At 35.9% G+C, this 22,398-nt stretch overlaps 1 protein-coding gene across 5 annotated transcripts in view; it reads left to right on the top strand.

Annotated features, from left to right (window-relative positions):
- CEP152 (centrosomal protein 152) overlaps window positions 1-22,398 on the top strand; it is a 91,253-nt gene that overhangs the window by 43,058 nt on the left and 25,797 nt on the right. For 4 of the 5 annotated variants that reach the window (XM_059372780.1, XM_059372779.1, XM_059372775.1 and 1 more), the window contains 7 exons: window positions 6,052-6,256; window positions 10,537-10,659; window positions 11,243-11,352; window positions 12,102-12,230; window positions 12,362-12,494; window positions 18,695-18,976; window positions 21,324-21,455. In XM_059372780.1, coding sequence (XP_059228763.1) covers window positions 6,052-6,256; window positions 10,537-10,659; window positions 11,243-11,352; window positions 12,102-12,230; window positions 12,362-12,494; window positions 18,695-18,976; window positions 21,324-21,455 — 1,114 coding nt within the window. The remainder of the gene's footprint in view (window positions 1-6,051; window positions 6,257-10,536; window positions 10,660-11,242; window positions 11,353-12,101; window positions 12,231-12,361; window positions 12,495-18,694; window positions 18,977-21,323; window positions 21,456-22,398) is intronic. The other variant, XM_059372777.1, reaches the window with a different exon arrangement.

The raw sequence follows: 22,398 nt of genomic DNA, 5'->3' as shown, positions 1-22,398 counted from the left end.
TGATGTTGAATTTTTTTATCTAAGAATATAGTATGCCTTTTAATTTGCTTAAATCTATTTTTGTTTTCTCAAGAGTGTTTTGGAATTTTTTATATTTAGGTTTTTGCACAAATCTTGTAAAATTGATGCTTAGATATTTTTGCAATAGTAAGTAGGGTATTCATTTCTATTATTTCTTCTTGAATAATGTTTGTACATATGATTTCTATATTTTTTGTTATAACCTGTTACATTTTAATTCTCTTACTGTTTGTAGTAATTTTTCCATTATATTTTAGGTTTTACTAGATAGGATTATATCATTTGCTAGTGGAGATAATTGTAGCTTTTTTGTTTCAGTTATGCTCCAAATTGTTTTCTCTTTAAGGTTACATTAGAGTCCTTCTATTTTATTACAATATTGATAGTGTGAATGCTGTTTTTCGAAGTGATCATACTATTTCGCATTACCAGAAGAAATGTCTGAGGTTTCAGTTGTTATACATTTTTGTTAAAACTTAGTGGTATTAATCTTTTTAAATTTGTAGTGTGTGTAGTGGTAATCTTACTGTGGTTTAATTTTTATTTACCTAATGACCCATGATCTAAGCATCTTTTTTTTTGGATTGATTGATTGATTGATTGGAGAGAGAGCAAGAGAACATGTGCACGAGGGAGGGGAGGGGCAGGGGCGAGAGAATTTTAAGCAGGTTCAGGGCCAGGGTGGAAGGAGCTGACACTGGGCTTAATTTCACAACTCTGAAATCATGACCTGAGCCGAAATCAGCAGTTGGACACCGAACTGATTGAGCCACCTAGATGCCCCTCAGCATCTTTTGATGTGCTTCTCTTCCCCCCCCCCTTTTTTTTTCTGATGTGCTTATTTGCCATTTATATATGTCATTTTGTCTTTATTCCAGGGTACATGCCCTTTCTCTGATATGTATGTTGTGAATATTTTCTTCTGCTCTGGTTTTCCTTATCACGTTCTTAATGTATCTTTTGAAGAGCAAGAGCTTAAGTTTTTATGAATTCATATTGATCAGTTATCTCTTTTAAAAGAGTTCATCGTTTTTTGTTCTAATGTACCTGTGTCACAGAAATTTTCTTAGGACTTTAGAAATTTGATAGTTTTACCTCTTATATTTATATCTATGGTCCATTATAAATTAGTTTTTTAGTATGATATGAGGTAAATGTAAATGTACAGAATAGGCAAATCCCTAAGTAGAAGGTCCATTAGTGATTGCTTGGAGCTGTGAGGACAAGCAGGGGTAATGAGAAATGTATGAGGAATGTAGGTATAGGATTTCTTTTTTGGGATGTTGAAATGTTCTAAATTAGGTTGTGGTACTGGTTGCACCACTCTTAAATTTTTTCATATCAATGTCCAGTTGATCTAATACCATTTGTCAGAAAAACTTCTCTTTCCTCATTGAATTGCCTTAGTATCTTTGTTGATAATTAATTGACCATTTATGGCCCGTTTCTGTACTTTCCATTCTGTTCCCCTACGCTTTTGGTTAATAACAGTCTTGATACTGTAGCTTTACAGTAAAGTGTTGAAATGTTTTGGACAAGTCCTTCAACTTTATTTTCAAAATTGTTTTGAATATATTCTAAGTTCTTTGCATTACAAAATGAATTTAATGATTAGCTAGTCAATATCTACAACATAGTCTACTGGACTTTTAATTGGGATTATGTTGAATCTGTAGACAAATTTGGAGAGAATCGACACCTTAAGAAATTGCTATTTGTCAGTTATACCTAAATAAAGCTGGAGGAAGAAAAAAAATGAGTCCTCCAATTTCAGAACATACATGTTGTACCTCTCTCTTTATTTATGTCTTCTTTAGTTTCTCTCCAGTAATGTTTTGTAGTGTTTTTTTTTTTTTAAGATTTTATTTATTTATTTATTTGACAGAGACAGAGATCACAAGTGGGCAGAGGGGCAGGCAGAGAGAGAGGAAACAGGCTCCCTGATGAACAGAGAGAGCCCAATGTGGGACTTGATCCCAGGACCCTGAGATCATGACCTGAGCCGAAGGCAGAGGCTTAACCCACTAAGCCACCCAGGCATCCCTGTAGTTTTTCATAGATGACATTTTCTGTTAAATTGGATAATTTTCCTTAGCATTTCTTCTAAGCTTCCTTAGATGATGTCCTTTTATTTCCTGATTATAGAATTCTGGGCCAATTGTTCTTTTATTTCAGCATTTTAAAGATATGTTCTTGCACTGTCTCTGACCTTGGTTTCTGAAGAGAAATCTGTTGTTATTTGGACCATTATCTTGTGTATAATGAGTTGTTTTACTTTTGTTGTTTTCAAGATTTTTTTCTCCTTTTCACACTTTGATTATGATGTGTCTTAAGTGTGTGTGTGTGTGTGTGTGTTTTAGTTCATTTGGGGTTCACCAAGTTTATGGAAAATGTAAATTTCTTGTGTCTTTTACCAGACTCCTGGAATGTTGACCATTATTCAAGTATCCTTTCTGTCCCTGCTTCTTCTCTCCTACTCTAGGTCTCTAATTATACAACTTAAATTTTTTTTTTTTAAAGATTTTATTTATTTATTTGACAGAGAGAAATCACAAGTAGACGGAGAGGCAGGCAGAGAGAGGAGGAAGCAGGCTCCCCGCCAGAGCAGAGAGCCCAATGTGGGACTCGATCCCAGGACCCTGAGATCATGACCTGAGCCGAAGGCAGCGGCTTAGCCCACTGAGCCACCCAGGCGCCCCACAACTTAAATTTTTTTATATTGTCCCATGGTTCCTGAGACACTTCATTTTTTTCCAATTTTTTTTTCTGTTTCATTTTGAATAATTTCTGTTGAGCTATATTTAAGTTTACTCACTCTTTGTTCTGTTATCTGAGTTTTATTAAACTTGTCCAGGGAGGAATTTTTTTTTCTTTTAACTTTTAAATACTGTATTTTTCTGTTTTTTCCTTTTTTCCTCTTTTTCAAAGATTTTATTTATTTGACACAGAGAGATCACAAGTAGGCAAAGAGGCAGGCCGAGAGAAAGGGGGAAGCAGGCTCCCCACTGAGCAGAGAGCCCAATGCGGGACTCGATCCCAGGACCCCGAGATCATGACCTGAGCCGAAGGCAGAGGCTTTAACCCACTGAGCCACCCAGGCGCCCTGTCAAATACTGTATTTTTCAATGATAACATTTCTTTTTGGTTCCTTTATAGTTTTTATTTGCTGAGAATTCCTATCTTTTCATCCGTTTTAAATATGTTTCCCTTTATTTCATAGGACAGAGACATAATAGGTGCTTTAAACTTTGAAAACTCTTTGTGATAGCTCCAGCATTTTCATCATCTGTAGATTTTTTTTTCTTGCAGATTGGTCCATTTTCTTCGTTAGTTGCATGTCGAGTAATTTTAGATTATGATCAGGCACACCTTGTTGTATTGTGCTTTGCAGATACTGTATTTTCTTTACAGATTGGCAACCCTGCATCAAGCAATTCTATTGATGCCATTTTGCCAACACTGTTTGGTTATCTCAGATCTCATGTCTCTATGTCACATTTTGGTAATTCTTACTATATTTCAAACTTTCTTATTATATTTGTTATGGTCATCTGTGATCTATGATTACAACTTGCTAAAACTCAGACAATGGTCATCATGTTTTAGCAAGAAAGTATTTTTTAAGTAAAGTTTGTATATTGTTTTTTAGATATAATGGTATTACTCACTTAGTCGACTTCATTTGAGTCACTTTACTGCATTGTTTGCTTTACTGTGGTGGTCTGCAACCAAATCTGTGATATCACCTGGGAATGCCTATATTAGACGTTCAGATTTTTAAGTTGTGTAAAACTTGTATGGAGTTTCAAATCTCAGTTTATTTGTGTAAGCCTTTGCCACATTGATCTGAATCTGTCTTTATATGCATAGCTCAAAAGTTAGTCATTGTGAGATTTGTGTGTGTGGTTTACATTTCAATTAAATTCTCCAAATATCTACTCTGCAGGTTCGTGAGTCTGTTCTGTGCATGCATAGCTCAGGGCTTAGACTGAGGCGTGTATACATTTATGCACAGAATTTATGACTCCTTTCGCTGGTTCTCTCCTCTCCAGGAGTCTTCCTGCACTCTCTCTTTATCTTGGTTTTTAGCAATTTGATGTTAATATAACTTACAGTGGTTTTTTTCATTTTCTGCTTGAGATTCATTGAGCTTGTAGATTTTAATAGGGTTTTAATTTTCATCAAATAGAGTTTTGGTCATTAAAAAAATATTGGGTTGTGCCTGGGTGGCTCAGTCCTTCGGCTTAAGTCATGATCCCAGGGTTCTGGGATTGAGCCCTTTGTTGGGCTACCTGCTCAGTCAGGAGTCTGCTTCCCCCTCTCCTCTCCCCCTCTCCTACTTGTGCTTATTTTCTCTCTCTGAAATAAGTAAAATCTTTAAAAGAATAAACAAATTTTTTTTTGGTCCCCTTCCCCTCTCCTCTTCTGGGATTTCAGTTACAATGGGGTTAGAAAACTTAACATGCTTAGTATATTTCTCTTTTAGTCTTCTTTCTCTCTGTGTTTAATTTTATAGGGTTCTATTGTTATGTCTCTATGTCTGCTGATCTTTTCTGCATTAATAATTAATGTTAATTAAATAAGCTGTTAATCTCATCCAGGGTATTTTTCATTTCAGATGTTGTAATTTTTCATCAAAGTTTGGTTTGGGTCATTTTAATATCCTTTATTTCTCATTGTGTTCGTGTTGTTTCTCTTACCTTAACATATGAAATATAATTAGTTCTACTGCCAGCATTATTGCTGGGTCAGTTTCTATTGACTGATTTTTCTCCTGGTTGTGGTTTTTATTTTCTTTCCCTACTTGCATGCCTGGTAAATTTTGATTGGATGCTGAACATTTTGAATTTTATGTTTGAGATGTTAATCTTGTTTAATTTAAAAAATATTGTTATTCTTTTTCTTTGGCACACTTAAGTTTCCTGGAATCCATTTGGTCCTTTTAAGGCTTCTTTATAGGTTTTTGTTAGGTCAGATTTAGAGCAGTCTTTATTTAATCTGGGCCTAATTTGGCCCCATTACTAAGGCAGTATTTGATATTTTGTGAATTGGGTCTTTCCACTATGGTTCTTTGGAACCTGCAGTGTTCCCAGCCCTATTTCTTTGCTGTGACTCTTTCCCTGGCCTTGCAGTAATATTCTCACATGGATATACAGATCTCTAGAGCTCTTTCTGTAGTTACCTTTCCCATTGTATTTCCCTCATCAAATTCTAGCCATTTTGTCCTTCCCAAACTGAACTCTGCAACTTGGTAAGATTACTAGGCTGCCTTTTGCTTTTCTCTCCCTGTGCTGCAGGCTGGAAACTTCCTGGGGAGAAAACAGGAATGAGCATCGATAGGGCTCACCTTGTTTTCCTTTCCTGAGGGCTCATTATGCTGTGCTGTCTGTTGTCTAATGATTGAAAATGATCATTTCATGTATTTTAATTGGTTTTCTTGTTTTTTAAGGCAAGAAGAGAAATTCGGTACTATTAATCTATTACAGCATGGCGCAGATTTCTCCTTCTCATTCCAGTTTTGAAATTTATTGAAACTAAATTTGGAATTAAATTAGCATGGCTTTTATTTTTGTTATTTTTGCCCCAGTTGCTCAGATAACCACCCAGATTTGTGTATTAATAAAAGAGATACAGAAATTGTTAGGATGACTAGTTTCTTTCTTTTTTCACTGCCTCCTTTATTTTTGTGTTGTTTCTCTTCGATTCATACAGGGCATGTATATAAAGCATGCAACTTAACCAAAAGCAAAAAAAGCATGCCATACCGAAGTTCACATGGTTCAACTCTTTAAAGTGAGGCAGGTGGTCTAAGCATAATCATAGTCTTATCAATAGACTTCTATATGTGGGGACATAGTGAGGGTTATATGGTTGTGTATGAAAGAACTTAAAATTGTTTTTGAAATACTAGTGTATAGTTGTATACATGGTCACAAAACGTGGTCTCAACTGCAGTCAGTTATTTTCAAGGACTAACCATGCTTGATTTGTTACTTGCTTTAATATTAAATGTGATAATTTCTCTATTAGCAGTATACAGCAAGAAGAGCCAAAAGATGAACTTTCCAAAGATGAGGTCATTCTGAAGCTGAAAGCGGAAGTGCAGCGTTTGCTGGGAAGCAACTCTGTGAAGCGTCACCTGGTGTCTCAGTTACAAAATGATCTCAGAGACTGTCGCAAGAAAATTGAAGGTTTCCAACAAGCAGAGAAAGATGAGAAAAACATCATAGTTGAGGTTTGTAGAATTTGTCGTCAAAAGCCTATTTTTAAAAAGTTAAATAACAAAAATGTTTACAGTTTTCACATTTAAATCAAACCTTTGTCTTCCAGGGTTTCATTTGACATTATTTAGAAGTAAAGTATAAAGAAGGGAATGCCACATAAAATATTATATTTTCTAGTTCCTCCTGGCAAATTTGTGGTAAAAGAATTGTACCTAATTAGCATCTCATTTGAGATGGTAAAATTCTTTTACCACAAATCCAAGGAAACAGTCTATGTAACAAATTACCTGTATTTCCTCAAGATTGGCTTGTATCAGTGATGTTGCTGTGACCTTAAGTTCTTCATAGCTAGATCTTTCAGCATTTTGTCCATAAGAATTCTCTGGTCCGTGCTCCTGTAATCCTCATTCTACATAAGAAAATTAATTATGTAGTGGTGGTGGTATAAGTGGGATCCGCACAGAAACCAGTTAAGTCAGAATCATTGAATCCACTTTTATATCCTTTAGTTAGTGTCCTCACTTTACAGATGAGGAAAATGAAGCTGGAGGAAGTAGTAATTTAACCAATGGGTATTTTTTTAGATGAACACTCAAGTTCACAGTCATCTGATTAGCCCATGGTCACCTTCAAACTATACCTTTACTTATTTCCCACATTTCTAATGAGCTTTCTACTTAGTCTGTAACATTAGAAAGCAGGGTTGGGGGATATATGGAGTAAGAGCAAACTCTTCAGCTTAAGGTGTTTTTTTGTTTGTTTATTTTTGGTTTTTGTTTTTGGTAAAGCTATTCTGTGCAAGGTCTTGTGGGGTGCAGTGAAAAGAAACAATTGAAGGAATTTAGAATCTAGAACTACACTATCCTAATAGCAGTATAATGGAACCACCTATGTAATTTAAAATCTTCTAGTAATCCCATTAAAGTAAAAGTAATGGTGAAATTAATTTTAAGAATATATTTTATTCGACCCAATATATTAAAAATACTATCTTCTCAGTATGTAATCAATATAGAATTATTAATTAGATGATTTACATTTTCTATGTTTATGCCAAGTCCTTGAAATCTAACATGTATTATCTACTTATAGCACATTTCAATTTGGACAAGACACATTTCTTTCTTGATAATTTTTTATTTAATTTCAATTTAATTAACATATGCTATATTATTATTTTCAGAGGTAGAATTTAGTGATTCATCCACATCATTGCAAATGGCAAGATTTCATTCTTTTGATGGCTAATATTCCATTGTGTGTGTGTGTTTGTGGTTTGTGTACCACATCTTTATCCATTCATCTGTCAATGGACATTTTTCAAGTGCTCTATAGCCATATGAGATTAGTGGCTACCATATTCAACAGTACAGGTCTGTAAGGAGATGGATGTGTATGACTTTGTGTAGTAAGGATGATGCTAGTTGCTAAGTGCTCTGAGATGGAATAACTAACCAGGCATGTTTGTAGTGAGGTCTTTAAGGAGAAAATGTTTGCTCTCTCTCCTGAAGGATAAATGCAGGAGAGAAAGTAGGAAGAAACATTTCAGCAGTGAGCAGAAGTATATGAGAGGTTGTAGCAAATAAGCTGATGTAAGTAGGGAGTAGGGTATGTGACTGAAAGTCTATACTGTATAAACTCAATCTTTCTGGAATCTTTGAAGCCACAAGTATATAGATATTATATCAGTTTTTAGAATAATATTAAATCCTGACATTAATGTTATAATGTTGAGTTTCTCTGCTTGCTGTAAGGATGTTAAGAGAGAGAACATGTCAATTTAAACTTCCTCAGATATTGGGACGCCTGGGTGGCTCAGTTGGTTAAACTTCCTCAGATATCTTTCTAAAGAGAATTAGGTCATCAAAATCCTTTCTTAAAGTTTTTCTAAGTATTGAGAAGGCAAGCAAGAATATGTACTATGTAATCTTACTTAGCATGTTTCCTTTATGAACATTTAAAAGTCTTACTATTTTTACTGCTTTATAACCTTGTAGTATATTTTATGTTTGCTCATATCCATTTTATACAGAACAATTACAGATTATCACAAAGAGTCTGTTGTTTTTGCTTTCATGTCATTTGACTGTTCCAACAGTGCTGCTCTCTGACATTTCCAGGATCATAAGTGATGAAGGTTAGTAGCTTGTCCACATGCAGCACTATGCACTGATTGGGAGTGGACCAAATCCTCTGCTGTTCATTCTAATTGAACAACTGGGCCATTAAGGTAGAATGTAGTAAAGTTCTTCAGAAGATCAGTCTAGCAGTCAGGACCCATATCCACATGGAACTTTTTGTTAGCATAATAATAAAACACAGAGGCCTTTCTATACTGACATTCAGTAGAGATCATTACCTAACTACGAGTTGTGGTTAAAGCCGTTAAAGCCATACTCTGATTCCAAGGTACTTGATAGACAGTGTTCAATAGCTCAGAAGATCCCTAGCTAGAATCTTTTTAGACATAGAAATTAGGAAGACAATGTGAGAATTGGTGTATTACATGTCTTATTTTCTTGAAGGTAATGTCTTTAGTATTCCAACTTTAGAAAGAAGTTTCATTGTGACACTCAAGTGGTGGTTTTCTCTTTAAAGATTTTCATTTCATAAGTATCTAGTGTCTGTCTGCTTGCAGTGTGATAATATGTCAAAACTGAGTGTCATAGCTAGCCATGGAAATTGTTTTCCCATATATCAGTATGATGTTATTTTCAATCATTTCATCTCATAGGAATAAAAACTCACCAATGGGGAAGGAAGCACAAATGAATATCATAAACTTTAAAAAGTGGGGGCCAAGTTAAAAAAAAAAGGCCATTCTAATGAGTCAGTAAAATTCTTGAAAGTCTCATTAATACCCCTACATTTAGAGAGAAGGTAACAGTAGGTATTGGTAGCTCTTCTCTTTTCTGACTAGAGTAAAAGCATGGCTTCTGGGCAATGATGGCAAGTGAAAGGGGAAAGTCAACAACTAGAGTAGTCTCCCTGTAAAGAAAGGCAAATGCTATGAAATGGAAGACTGAACCAGAACCTTGGTGTTCCGCCACCCCACACATGAGTGAGATACACATTATCTCCCAATGAGGAGAATGAATCTCAATACAGGATATTTTTCAGACATTGTGAAAGAGAGCTCAGACTTAAAGTAAATACATAAACCAACAAGTCAAATGTAGTAGATATTTAAAAAAAAAAATAAAAATCTCTGTGGCATCCACAATGAATAAAGAATTCATAAAGGTATAATAAAGGTAGGTAAGGAAGACACTTAGAGGTGAGAGGAAAATAAGTCCGTAAACAGACAAATCTCGGAAGATGAAAAACAGTGAAGGTTATGTAAGAGGTTCTGGTATGATGGCAATGCAAGAAATGCAAATAAAAACAATAGTTGGCTACCCTTACCCCATCAAGTACAATTTCTAGAGAGTCACTGCCATTGGAGGCAAAGAGAGTTGGACAGATTCGCTCAGACTCTCCAACCGTGTACATTTGCATGGCCTTGTGGGAAACAACTTGCCAAAGTCTGTCATGACTCAAAAATTGTACCTGTTGAATAAAATACAGATCTATGAGTTAATACTGGTTATATAAACAAATAAGTACAGAAATAAAAGAGATGTTAAACTTGGTGTAAGATAGAGAATAGAATATTTGCATAGTCAAGTATCTCTTCATAAGCTACTTATTCCTAATAACAAGTAGAGAAATTATGACTTTACAGTGAAGGTGCCTGCGGACACCACCTTCATTTATTGACCATCATCAGTGATGACACGAATTGACATCCTCTGTTTCCTAAAGTACACACAAGTCACTTCTGTGGTATTCATGACAAAAATGGATGACCTGAATTTAATAATGAAGTAATATCAGAGAAACCCAAATTGAAAGACATCTTACAAAATAACTAGTTGATACTCTTAAAAAAAAAATGTCATAGGTTTGAAAGACAAAGACCGAATTGTCCCTAGATTGAAGGAGACTAAGGAGACATGACAATTAAATGCAATATGGAATCGTTGATTGGATCCTGAATTAGGAAAATGGACGTGAGAGAAAAATTGGAGAATTTTTTAATAGGGTCTGCAGATTAGTTAATAGTACTATATCCTTGTTAATTTCCTGGTTCTGATCATTATACTGTGGTTATATTTGGGGATGGTGATAAAAGTTATATGGAAATTATTTGTGTTTTTGCAGTTTCTTTGAAGGTATGAAATTCATTCAAAAGCAGAACTTAGAATTTTTTAAAAGTCTGAAAAGCTTTTGATTTCTTTTGAACATTTAGACTAAAAAAGAGACCTCTGAAAATGGAACTAACCAATTATGGCCTGCCTCTTCTGATATGATTGTCAAAGATGACATTCTGCGACTTAAAAATGAAATTCACGTTTTACAACAACAAAATCAGGTGATTAAAAAAGTTTCCTGTATTTTGTGAGAATTTTTATGACCTCATTAAATTCAAAGGATATAACAGACTTCTCAAAAATCCAGAGACAATGTATTTAGTAGACAGGTTTATTAGTAGGTGACTAAGGATTCCAGTTATTCCCCTTTTTTGGTCATGAGGTAGTAGTTTCATGAGAAGGTGATTCCAGTTTCCTGTCTATAGAGAAACATGGCTACTAGAGGTGTTCTTCTCTTGACCAAAAAAATTAAACCTTGTTTATTTATATAGCTGTGAAGATTATTGAATTCTAAGACTTATTTTAAGACTCGGTCAGCTAATACTTCTCTGGTTAAATTTTTTCATGTCATACAGTGCAAAAGGAATTCAAAATTTTAAATCTTAACCCTGTCAGAAAGCTACTTGTCAAATAAATGAATCTATACTCTTACAGGGGTTATAAAGAGACTTTGTAGAATTATGAAAATGATTCATCAATGTTACAGGGTAGAGATAAAGCACAGAGGATCTTAAAAGATAAGATTGGACTAATCAGTGAAAATGATGTTTATATCCTCTAACTACTTTATTCTTTTGTATCTAGGAACTTAAAGAAACTGAAGAAAAACTGAGAAATACAAATCAAGACTTATGTAGTCAGATGAGACAAATGGTACAAGATTTTGACCGTGATAAACAGGAGGCTGTGGATAGGTAAAGTCTACATAGAGATCTAATGCCTGCCTCCACTCTCTGCCCTCCTGTCCCTGCTTAGAAAAAAAAGAAAGAAAGATTCAAGAGAAGTTATGGAGTGAACCCTCCCTGCTGAGATCTTAGAAGAAAAGGGAGTCCCTGGCTTCTCAAATTAGAATTCAGAACACATTTTCCATGGGAATGATGTTGTGTAGTGGGTTGGGTTCTATAGCATCATCAAAACTAGTTCATTGAAATAGTATAGCTTTATGGTTTTTATAGACTGTCTGGGAAACTATTCTTTATTAGGAAGAAATCTGTGGGAGGGAATATGTCTTCCAAATACCAAATCATAAACTTGGAAACAGATTTTTGGAGCATAACTTACTTGTGAGTTGGGTATTTCTAGTATTTACATTTAATCTAGATACCTTGGGATTTTGGAACTGTACCCTATTTCAATTAATTTTTTGTCAATAATCCTCAACCAAAGACCATTATCTGTGTGAAGGATTGGGGCATTTTCTTGTCCAAGTTTCTAATTTTTCTCTAGAAACAGAGGAAAGACGATTTTGAAGATTCTTTAAGCTCATCAATTGGGAATTAATTATTACCACTTTTGGTTGGGGAAAACCAACCTGACCTTGATTATAAGTTGCATCAGAGGGAGGGAGTGGATAGGGAAGGAAGGAAAAGACACCAGTTCATCTTGGTGTTTCTAGTAACACTGGGTACTGCCACAGATTCTACTGTCTCTTTTCTGTTTCTAGGTGTGAGAGGACTTACCAGCAGCACCATGAAGCCATGAAAGCCCAAATTCGGGAAAGCCTCCTAGCAAAGCATGCTCTGGAGAAGCAGCAGCTCTTTGAAGTTTATGAGGGGGCTCGATTGCAACTTAGGTAAGAACAGGAGCGTGTAGCTACCCTTTACGCTGTAGAGACAGTATTCTGTTCCATACTTGAGAGGAAAATTGTTTTGCAGCCCTTGTATTATTTTGTGGTCATTTAGTTGCCGGTTTTGTGTATCCAAGGTCTGACTTAGACAAGATGAATAAGGAGATGGCTGCTGTGCAAGAATGTTACCTGGAGGTGTGCAGAGAGAAGGATGACCTGGAATCGACTCTCAGGAAGACCATTGAAAAGGAGCAACAGGCTCAGGAGAAGGTATGGGACAAGTTCATGTTCTCTTTGTTCCATCTCATCCCTCTGGCCTCACTATTGTTGTGGAAACCAATGCACTTCTTGTCTTGTGAACTGGGGAAGCATACGAAGTCCCTTTGCTTTTGGCTATATCACATCAGTATAGCTCACAACGTAAGTATTGAGATGGTTAGTAAAGCCTAAGTAGAAAATGTCGTACATATAGAAGAAAAGGATTCTTCCTTACATACTTATTCTAAGAGGCAAAACAGGGTTCTAAAAACAAACAAACAAACAAATAAATAAATAAATAAGAATGGACGCAAGTCACTTTGACTCTGAAACCCAGGGATCCTTGTTTTGCAGTCATTTGTTGGCTACAGGCAAACCTGCCTAGTCCTGTGAGCACTGCACAAAATATTCCCTCAGACACATTTTCCTCTGACCCACTTCTCTCTCAGTACCTAAGTATCATTTTCTTCTTCTGGGAAGAAGGGCAGGAATTTGAACTTGGAACTTATGGAGCTATGGAGAGCAAGGTCACACTGTTAGTGTGACCCAATCTTTCAGGGAATTTCTCATTTTTAGGGAAGCCAGAGGGGCTACTCTACTCCCTCCTCCTGCCTGAATCTTCGAAGTTGCTATTGGTGAGTGTCCAGGAGTAAAATCACATGTAAACAGTCACCTCTCTTTTCTTCTCTGTCCTGGCGGGAGTCTCATCCAGACACACGTCTGACTCTCCCTTCCACTTTGGACCAGCCTACAGACCACAATTTGAAAGCCACCTGCGTCAAGATTAGAAAATATTTTTAAAGGCTTGAGTAAATGTTCTATACAGAGGTTGTCTGAACAAAGTTACATTAAAGCAGGCTATTGCTACTACAGACTTAAAAAGAATTAGTAAAGAGCAGGTGAGGAATTCAGCTCATTTAATATTTTGATTATTTTTGAGTAGATTAGTATGATAAAAAAAAAACATGCCATGTACACATATCATCTAATGGAAAAAGAACTTCTAAAGGGAGCTATTTGAGTTAGTGCTGGCAGTATAAAATTTAAAAGGGATATTAAATTACTTAGAAATTAAGAACTTTTCAGTAATGTTTAAAAAAATTAAAATGGGGGGAGATCTCTACTAGGATTATTTCTTTTTAAATATATAAATTGACAAAGAACAGAAGAACACTTCTCTCAAAGAGGTCATTCCTTTCAGGAATATATTTTTTGATACTTTTAAAAGAATCAGTTTAGCTATAAAACTGGATCTCCTATAATGAGCCACTTGCAGTTAACAGCAGATATGACACTGGCTCATGAATGCTTGCACACCACAGCAGGAAGGAAAGTTAAAACTGCGATTTGGCCCTTCCAAAAAACTTAGAGGTTAAATATTTTTCTTTAAAAATTTCAAATTGTCATACAGTGAAATTGACTTTTAATCTGGTTTAGAGTTCTATACACTTTTAACACAGGATTTAACACAGGTATGGAGTGATGAGGGTATAGAAGACTTACCACCCTACAAGACTGCCTTGTGCTAGCCCTTTGTAGTTATACCCACCCCACTGAGAGGGCCCAAGTCCTTAACCACATGAGAAGTAGAATTCATTCCTTCTCTGGGAATACCTTAGTTTTTTATTTAGACTTACACAAACCCATTATAAAATTTAGTGATCTTCGTAAGTCAGACAGAACAGAATTTTAAGTTTGAGAGAAATGTATTAATCTTTTCATATCCTCCAGAGGTAGGCAAAGATATACCAATCTGTTTTCCTAGGAAATGTCTCATACGCACACCATGGAAGACTCTTACTAAACTCAAGCAAGCTAGGGAACTTCAGGGTAGTCCTTCTCGGCAGGACATAGCCATTTTCCCTGCAGTTGGCTTTCAGGTCAGTAACTTAGTCTGGATACAGAATTTATAAGATAGGTAACCCCAAGAATCCTAGGGTTTATTTTCCTGTTCCATATATGTTCTTTTCTGAAACACTTATTGAGTCAGACTGTGGGTTAAGTAGAACTCAATTCCAAGTTTTAAAACTTTTATTAAAACACAGAGAACTTCCCTCACATGTTAGCCTGGCTTGTTCAGAGAATGGGAAAAATGTAGACACACAGCCCTTCAGACGGTAGTAATCATTGGAGGTCATGAATTTGCAGAAAAGGCAAAGGTGGGCAGTATTCCCATTCATAATGTCATTTCCATATACCTTAAGACTCATTTATACAAATTGTAATACATGCTAAGTCATTCCTTAGAAGTTAGAATTCTTTTGCTGTCTTGGGCATGCAAAGTTTAAATGTTTTAAAGCTATCCAGAAATTTACTTTCCTTTAATGATAAAACTTTAAAAATTAGGTATTCCCGTGTAGGATGTTCAAATGGCAGGTCCCCGGTGCTCAATAGGTCTATTACTTTACTTCTATAAGGAGAGGAAAGCAAGGTTTTCCTCATTGTGGTAGATTGCAAAAATGGCCACATGTTCTTCCCATCAGTGAATGCATGCTATAGTATTAAAGTGTGACTTTGTGGCTATTCTCAGTAAGAAGTGGTCTATTTGTCATCCCTTGAATCTGATCTTAGCTGCATGACTTACTTTGGGCAATGGGACATTAGTATACGCAAAAAGAGCCTTAAAAAGCACTTGTGCATTGGAGCTTATAAGTTTGACACTCTGAGGAACACTGTGACCACCACCATGTGAATGATCTGGGATAACTTGCTGGGTGATGACCCATGTGACCAAGTCATCCTTCTAGCCAGACATTAAGCTAATACCCAGACATGTGAGTGAGGCCATCTTAGACCATATAACCTCAACTGCTTGCAGAGATCAGCAGCATTGACTTAGGTCAGAACCACCACCCAGCTGACCCAGAGAATCATGAGAAATAATAGATGTTTGCTATTTTAGTTTAGTTTTATTAAATTTTGGCTGGCTTACTATGTAGCAAAGCTGATCTATACACAAACATACAAATACACAGAAAATTGGTAGTGAGTCTAAAGGAAATGTAGATTCATATGGAAACAACTCCTGAAGGATAGATGTACACAAGTAAGATAATTTGAGGATTCTTTCTAAAGTCAACAAAAAATAACAGTGATATATGATATGAGCCTAGACAACTCAGCCATGTGATGGAGACTGTCCTATAGTATTAGTACAACTGTAGTTTCCATGACTTGAGTGTGAGTAAATGGATCCTTTAGTTACCAGAGAATTTCCGAAACCATGCAACCATGCAACACTGAGCAAAACTAGGTGGTATCTTTTTGGCACCTGCCATTGGTAGAAAGGCATCAGACGGCAATCCAGACCAAAATAAGCCAGGTCAAGTGTGAACCAGAAAAAAACTCAGACAACCAGCTAGTCCTAAATCAGAACTAATGGTAAAGAGACACCGAGCCCGAGCTCTGTTGCTGCTTGGCAGTAGGAATGGCACATGTACACTTCTCAGGCATGACATTCTGTGGGCTTCAGTGGGATCTCAGTGGAATGTCCAGAGAACCATTTCTGAAAATTTCCAAAACAAAACTGTTACAGGTTATTTCGACCCCTGAGTGGTAGACCTTTATTAGAGTTTTTTGATCAACTGGATTCCTATAACATTAAGTAGATAATGTTATAGTAATACTTAAATTATTAGACTTTATCTGGCCCTTGATATCAAATATCAAGCTATTTGATAATGCTTTAGCTGGTTGTGATAAAAAATTTTGTCTTTGATAGTGAAAAAAAATAATACCAATCTGAATTTATTCTAGGATGCGTAACTTTTAAGATAGAGCAATAATTTTTGACTTGCATTGGATTATAAGTCTTTGAGAAGTATACATTTTATTTCTGGGCTATAATATCTAATGGGTCCCGTGATGGGTAAGGTGTAAATGTAAATGTCAGTTTCACTTTTTTAAAAAGTTGGTGTTCTGGGAATTTATTTATTGAATAGTTAGATGCTTTTTCTTTTTATATAGCCATATATACATTTTTTTATCCAATATTTGAGGTCTAAAGTCTTCACAAGACAGTTCACTAAGCAGATAGAGTTAGCATGTAGGAAGATCATTTGTCTCTGTTGCTATTACGTGCATGTAGCCATCATTTTATATATTTGACTTGAAGAGTATTAGTTCGTACAGAGATATTTACTTGAATTTTGTTTAAAGAGACCGCTATTGGAGGAAAGAGAAGAATATGTAAGCAAACTGCAGGTGGATCTTGAAGAAAAGTACCAAGATACCCTAATGATGGAAAAGAACAAGTGGCTGAAAGAACAAGAAACTGATATTAAGCAACAGGTTGAAAATGAAGTGGTGTTAGCCAAATCACTCTGGGATGAGGAGCAGAAAGAGGTGTGGGTTAAAATTTCTTTCTAGTCACCATGTTTAAAAAGGGTAGTATTAACTGTAGAGAACAGTTTTTCCTGAACACAATTTTTAATTGCCAAGTACATACGTAATCATTTATTTTATGTCTCAGAATTGGGCCATTGGCAGCTTACACTAGTAAGCTTTTATTTTTTTAAAACTCCCCCTGCCCCGTAACTCTTCAACCCAATTCAGGATATAATGGATTTTGGAGGAGCACTTTTTTGATTCCTCAAAATGAAATCCACATCTAATTTCATATTGGGGAATGGTTCAGATAACTCCAGAACAGTCTATAATAAGAAATAAATACCCTGTATTGTAGATTAGAAGAAAGAAGTAATGACTAGACAGGCTCAGAAGCACAAAACATTACCTTTGTTACCTAAGTAGCAAATGAGATTGCTAGTAGTTTTCTACAAAATTTAGAATCAGTTTATGATCTAGAAAACTTAGAAATGAAATAAATTTTCACACTTATTGAAACTAGGTTCTTTTAAGCACAAGATCGCTATTAATTGGAATTGGTACCACCTAAAAGTGGATTAGTAGACCACTGTTCTTTCTTTCTGCCTTTCCTGCTTTCCACATCCCCAAGAGCAATTCATCAGTCTAGTGCTGGCACCTGAAATTCTTTTACTTGTCATGTTTTAATATAAAAATATATATTCTAGAATATATATGTTGTATGTATTTATATATATAAAATCTGGGTAGCACAATACAAATTCCCTATTTTTACATTGTCGCAAATTGTTTTTCGTTGAATTTGCTCACCAGTTTTTACAAGAAGGATGAGATAGCTAATGTTTTGGGGAGACTGTCAGGAAAGCATAAACCCTTACACAGGTTGCCATTTCAAATGAACCAATACGATCTGGGAATGTGGTAGCCAGGGAAGTGGTTCGAGAACTCTGGATACCCAGAAGGTAGAAAACAGGAAAAAGAAAAAGCAAGTTCTGCTGTATCACATTTTTGCCTAAGACTGACTGTGTTTGGATGCATCGTAGCATTTTGTTGAAAGTAGAAAGCTATCATTAAAACACTCTTCTGACTTACTTGTGGAGCACAAGGAATAACATGGAGGACAGTGGGAGATGGAGAGGAGAAGTGAGTTGGGGGAATCAGAGGGGAAACAAACCATGAGAGACTGTGGACTCTGAGAAACAAACTGAGGGTTTTGGGGTGGGTGTGGGAGGGTGGGATGGCCTGGTGGTGTGTATTCAGGAGGGCACGTACTGTATGGAGCACTGAGTGTGGTGCATAAACAATCTTGGAACACTGAAAAAAATAAAGTAAAAACAACAACAACACGTTCTTCTACTCTGCCTCCCCCCTTCTTGAATTTACAGTTAACTCTAACACTAGAGCTTAGTATCATAACAAACAAGATTCTAATCTGTTTAATAAATAGAACTGTTTTTAGATTGTTCAGTTTTAGGTTGATTAATTAGATTTAACTCAGTCCTTGCTTTGTGGAAAGCCTGGTGTTGATGGGGAAAAAACCACATATTAATAGAAGTTTTCTTCTAAAAAAAAAAAAAGGAATCATGTCATCTTTATAGTGGCGGTGTCAAAGCTTCCAGAAGGTTGCATCTTGAGAGCGAGATAGCCTAACCTTATGCAGTACACTTAAATCCTCCATGTGATTTATGTCATGTATATACACAGTAACTTTCAGGATTTACTTGAGAATATATTTTCATCAACCAAGTTTCTAAATCTCATGTAATTACTACAACAATGTCTAGATGGTTTTCAAACACAGCTGTGGTTGCTCTTTTGGCTAGCTATTAATTCTAGTTTTTGCTTATTTGAGTATTTTTTTTGTATGATTTTTCTTCTGAAAACAGATCAAACAAGAACTTATTCAACAGCTTGAAAAGGAGTGGCAGTCTAAGCTGGATCAAACCATAAAGGCCCTGAAAAAGAAGACCTCAGATTGTTGCAGCCAAACTGATCAAGTTACCGCCATGGATGTTATTGCCAAGAAAGAGATGGCAATCATGCTAGAAGAACAAACGCGGAAGATCCGGCAAGATTTAGAACAAGAGAAGGAGACAGCTATCAGTGGGGGCTTGAAAAAACTTGAGGTTGAATTAGAACTCAAATACTGTGAAAATATTGCCAAACAGGTAATATTAATGCTTTATTATTGCAAAATTATTGGAACTGCCTATTAATGAAAACCTGTAAAATGGTACCATTGAACTTGTTTGTAACTTTATATATATATATTTTTTTTAAGACTTTATTTTTTTTGACACAGATAGAGAGAACACAAGCCGGGGGAGCTACAGGCAGGCAGAGGGAGAGAGAGAAGCAGGTTCCTTGCCAAACAAGGAAACCGAAATAGGGCTCGATTCCAGGACCCTGGGATCATGACCTGAGCCGAAAGCAACTGCTTAACAGACTGAGACACCCAGGCACCCTCATAAATTTATATTTTAAAAAAATTTTATGAATTCTAGGGTAGAGAACCTCATATGTTGTCACTAAAATTTTCTTCATTATATTTCTGTCACAAAGCTTTTACTCCCTTGGTTTTTCTGTGTATTCTTTAAGTTTTCAGAATATTTGCTCCTTTTGCAATCTAGCATTAGGATGATCAAGGTTAAAGGTGGTTTTACAGCTGAATGAAGCACAATTTCACTATGTATCTTTCATATCTAACTTTACAGAAAATACTTCACTGAAGTAGTTCTAGAAAAACAAACTTAAAGCAAGTAAGCTATTTAACAGTATTTACATTGAGACTTGCAGAGTTGAATCTGCAGGCATGCCCCTCAAATGGGACATTGTCAATCCCATATCCTGCCAGAAAGCGGTGCCATTGCCTCCCCTTGGACCAAGCACTCAGACAACTAGCTCCCATTTAACTGGGCCATGTTACTTGGTTTTCGAAAGTGTCATACTGAGAAAAGTATAGCTCTGTATAAATGGAATAAAGAATTAATACTTTTTTATCTGTATTATTATGGTGATTTTTTGGTTTCAGGATGCCTTTACACTTTCAAAAAATGTAAGACCCTAAAGAGCTTTTCTCTGTGTGTGTTATACCTATTTACTGTATTGGAAAATAACTTTGAGAAATTTTTAAAAAAAGAATACTGAAGTGTGCTTGCCATTGGCTGTCAGAGCAATGAGATGCTATATAGCATGTAGCCTCTGCAGCATTGTGTTGTCCACACATGAATGAGTGGGAGTGAAAAAAGAAAAGGTCTGAATATTATTTTGAAAATAGTCTTGACCTCACAGAGCACCTGAGAGGATATTTAGCCCCTCAAAGGTTCCTGGACCTTAATATAACATTCTTTAGTTTATATTTACTCTTTTAGAGCTATCACTGATTAAAAACTCTTAAAATAATTCCTGAAGTATTATGTTAAAAAAGTATATTCCACTTTTGATAAAAACTTGACATTCTGCTTCTTTGTTAAATTGTTCTGTGTGATTTTATAGGGAATCCTTATGGAATGGAAACATAGGCAGATATATATAATGGTATCAAGGGCATCTTCTGTCAGTTAAATAATTTCCTGAAATGTTTAAGGTTTGAACAGAGTTAAGAAAATGTTCTACAGACAAAGAGATATGTTTAAGGATACTGCTCTGGTGTATATCTAATCACAGATCTTGTGAAGAAAAATAAATAACATGATGTAGTAGAAAGGAAGTAGTCATAATAACTTTTTAAGGAATATAAATTTCTATAGGAACTTTATCTTTTCCCCATAATTTTAACTCCCTGGAATTTACCTGTAAATATATATAGCATTTTGCAAAAACAGTTCAGCCCCTTATGTCAACTTGGTTTCTGTATGTTTGTATGGATGTGGGTATATGTGTGTCTGTGTGTATTTCAAAATAAGGGAAGAGTACTTAATTATCTTGTGGTAACCTGTGACAGATTTACAACCATGTAGCCCTCATAATTCTTCAGGTCTTACATTTTTGCCTGAATCGATGCATCACCTTCATTCTTTAGTTGCAAACCCACAATAGACAGGAAAACTTGTTCTAGGACAAAGCTATAAAAAGTATCGGTGTGTGCTGGCATGTGTTAATGTGTTTATATGTAAGGCAGGAGGACTGTGGATATGGTTGGTGTGCTACTAGACAGCAGCTGACCTCAAGTAGCATTCCTGCATGTCTTCTCCTTTCTCTCAAGAGAAATAGGAGTTTTTTGGAAATGGCATTGGTACTTTGTATGAAGCTTTCTAATAGTAGTATTGACCGTCGAACATTTATAGATTTCTGCTTGTTGTGGTGGCATTCACTTGGGGCAGTGTGGGAAGTTTTGAACAGAAGGATGAGAACCTACTGTTGGGGGTAAGGTGGAGTACTAGAAGTCTCACTGTAACTAATGTAGTGTGGTACAGTGTGAAATACACATGAAATTGTAGTAGCTATTTGCAAATGGGCTCTTTCTGAAGGTTAATACCTCACTTTACCTCTTTCTCTTGCAATAACCAATTGCAGGTGGAAACAGCTGTGCAAAATGCTCGTCATCGATGGCTGGAAGAAATGCCTGACCTTGCAGAGTATAAAGCACATGTCAGAGCAGAACAGAAGAAGTGGGAAGAACAACAAGACATCACTGTGGCCAGACGGGTAAGCGCTCTCCTTGAGAGATGCTTCACAACGGCCTCTCTCCTGACCTCCCAGCTTTGTCCAGGGAATTTGTATCTACTCAGATGGTTATGGAAGGATTAAGTACAATCATCCATGTTGAACATTAGCTCCGAGCCTGGCTGATGATGTCTGTTATCATCATCAAGATATTGAGGGAGAAAGAATATATTTTAGGGTCCTGAAACTCTCATAGTCAGGAAGGTAACCTTAACTGTGAAACTGAATCCCATTTGATCTTGCCCTATCATTAGGAGAAATTCGGAGCAGGTATTTATCTGTTTATTAATAGTCGTGCAGTATCCTTTCACATGGTTTGTTCTCTGTGCTCACTCAGTAGTCTTATAGTCTTGGAAAATAGCCAACACTCCTTTCCGGATACCTCATGTTTGACCCGAAACAAAATCATTTTGCATTCTCCCAATTTATTAGAGTAAACCAATTCTAATCAAAATGACAGTAAACTGAACATGGTTTTGAAATTTGACACAATAATACTAAAATTTACTTGGAAAGGACTAGAAATTTTTTAAATGTTCTGGAAAAGAAATAGTAGTCCAACCCTAACACATAATAGAATATGTTGGAAAATGACAATTCAGTGTTGAGTCACAAAAAGAGAATTCTTTTTGAGAATTCTGTATTATACATACTTCAGAGATAGGACCAACTGTGAATAAAAGCTTAATTGTTTCAAAACAAGGGGATAAGGAATTATTCCATAATAAATGCTTTTATGATAGCCAGAGAGCAATTTGGAAAAATTAAGGTTACCCAAGCATGCATCACAATAAAGGCTAAATTATTAAGAAGTTAAACATTTTTAGGGCAACCCTCTTGGGTCTCTCTCCAGGAGCTTTGTACTATCAGTCAATAAACTTAACTATCAATAGGTTTTGCTTTACTGCCCACCAAAGAAAAGAAA

This window comes from Mustela nigripes, chromosome 13, assembly GCF_022355385.1.
Source record: "Mustela nigripes isolate SB6536 chromosome 13, MUSNIG.SB6536, whole genome shotgun sequence".
NCBI lineage: Eukaryota > Metazoa > Chordata > Mammalia > Carnivora > Mustelidae > Mustela > Mustela nigripes.
Note: the sequence above shows the minus strand (reverse complement) of the source record. Positions and strands in the feature narration are given on the sequence as shown.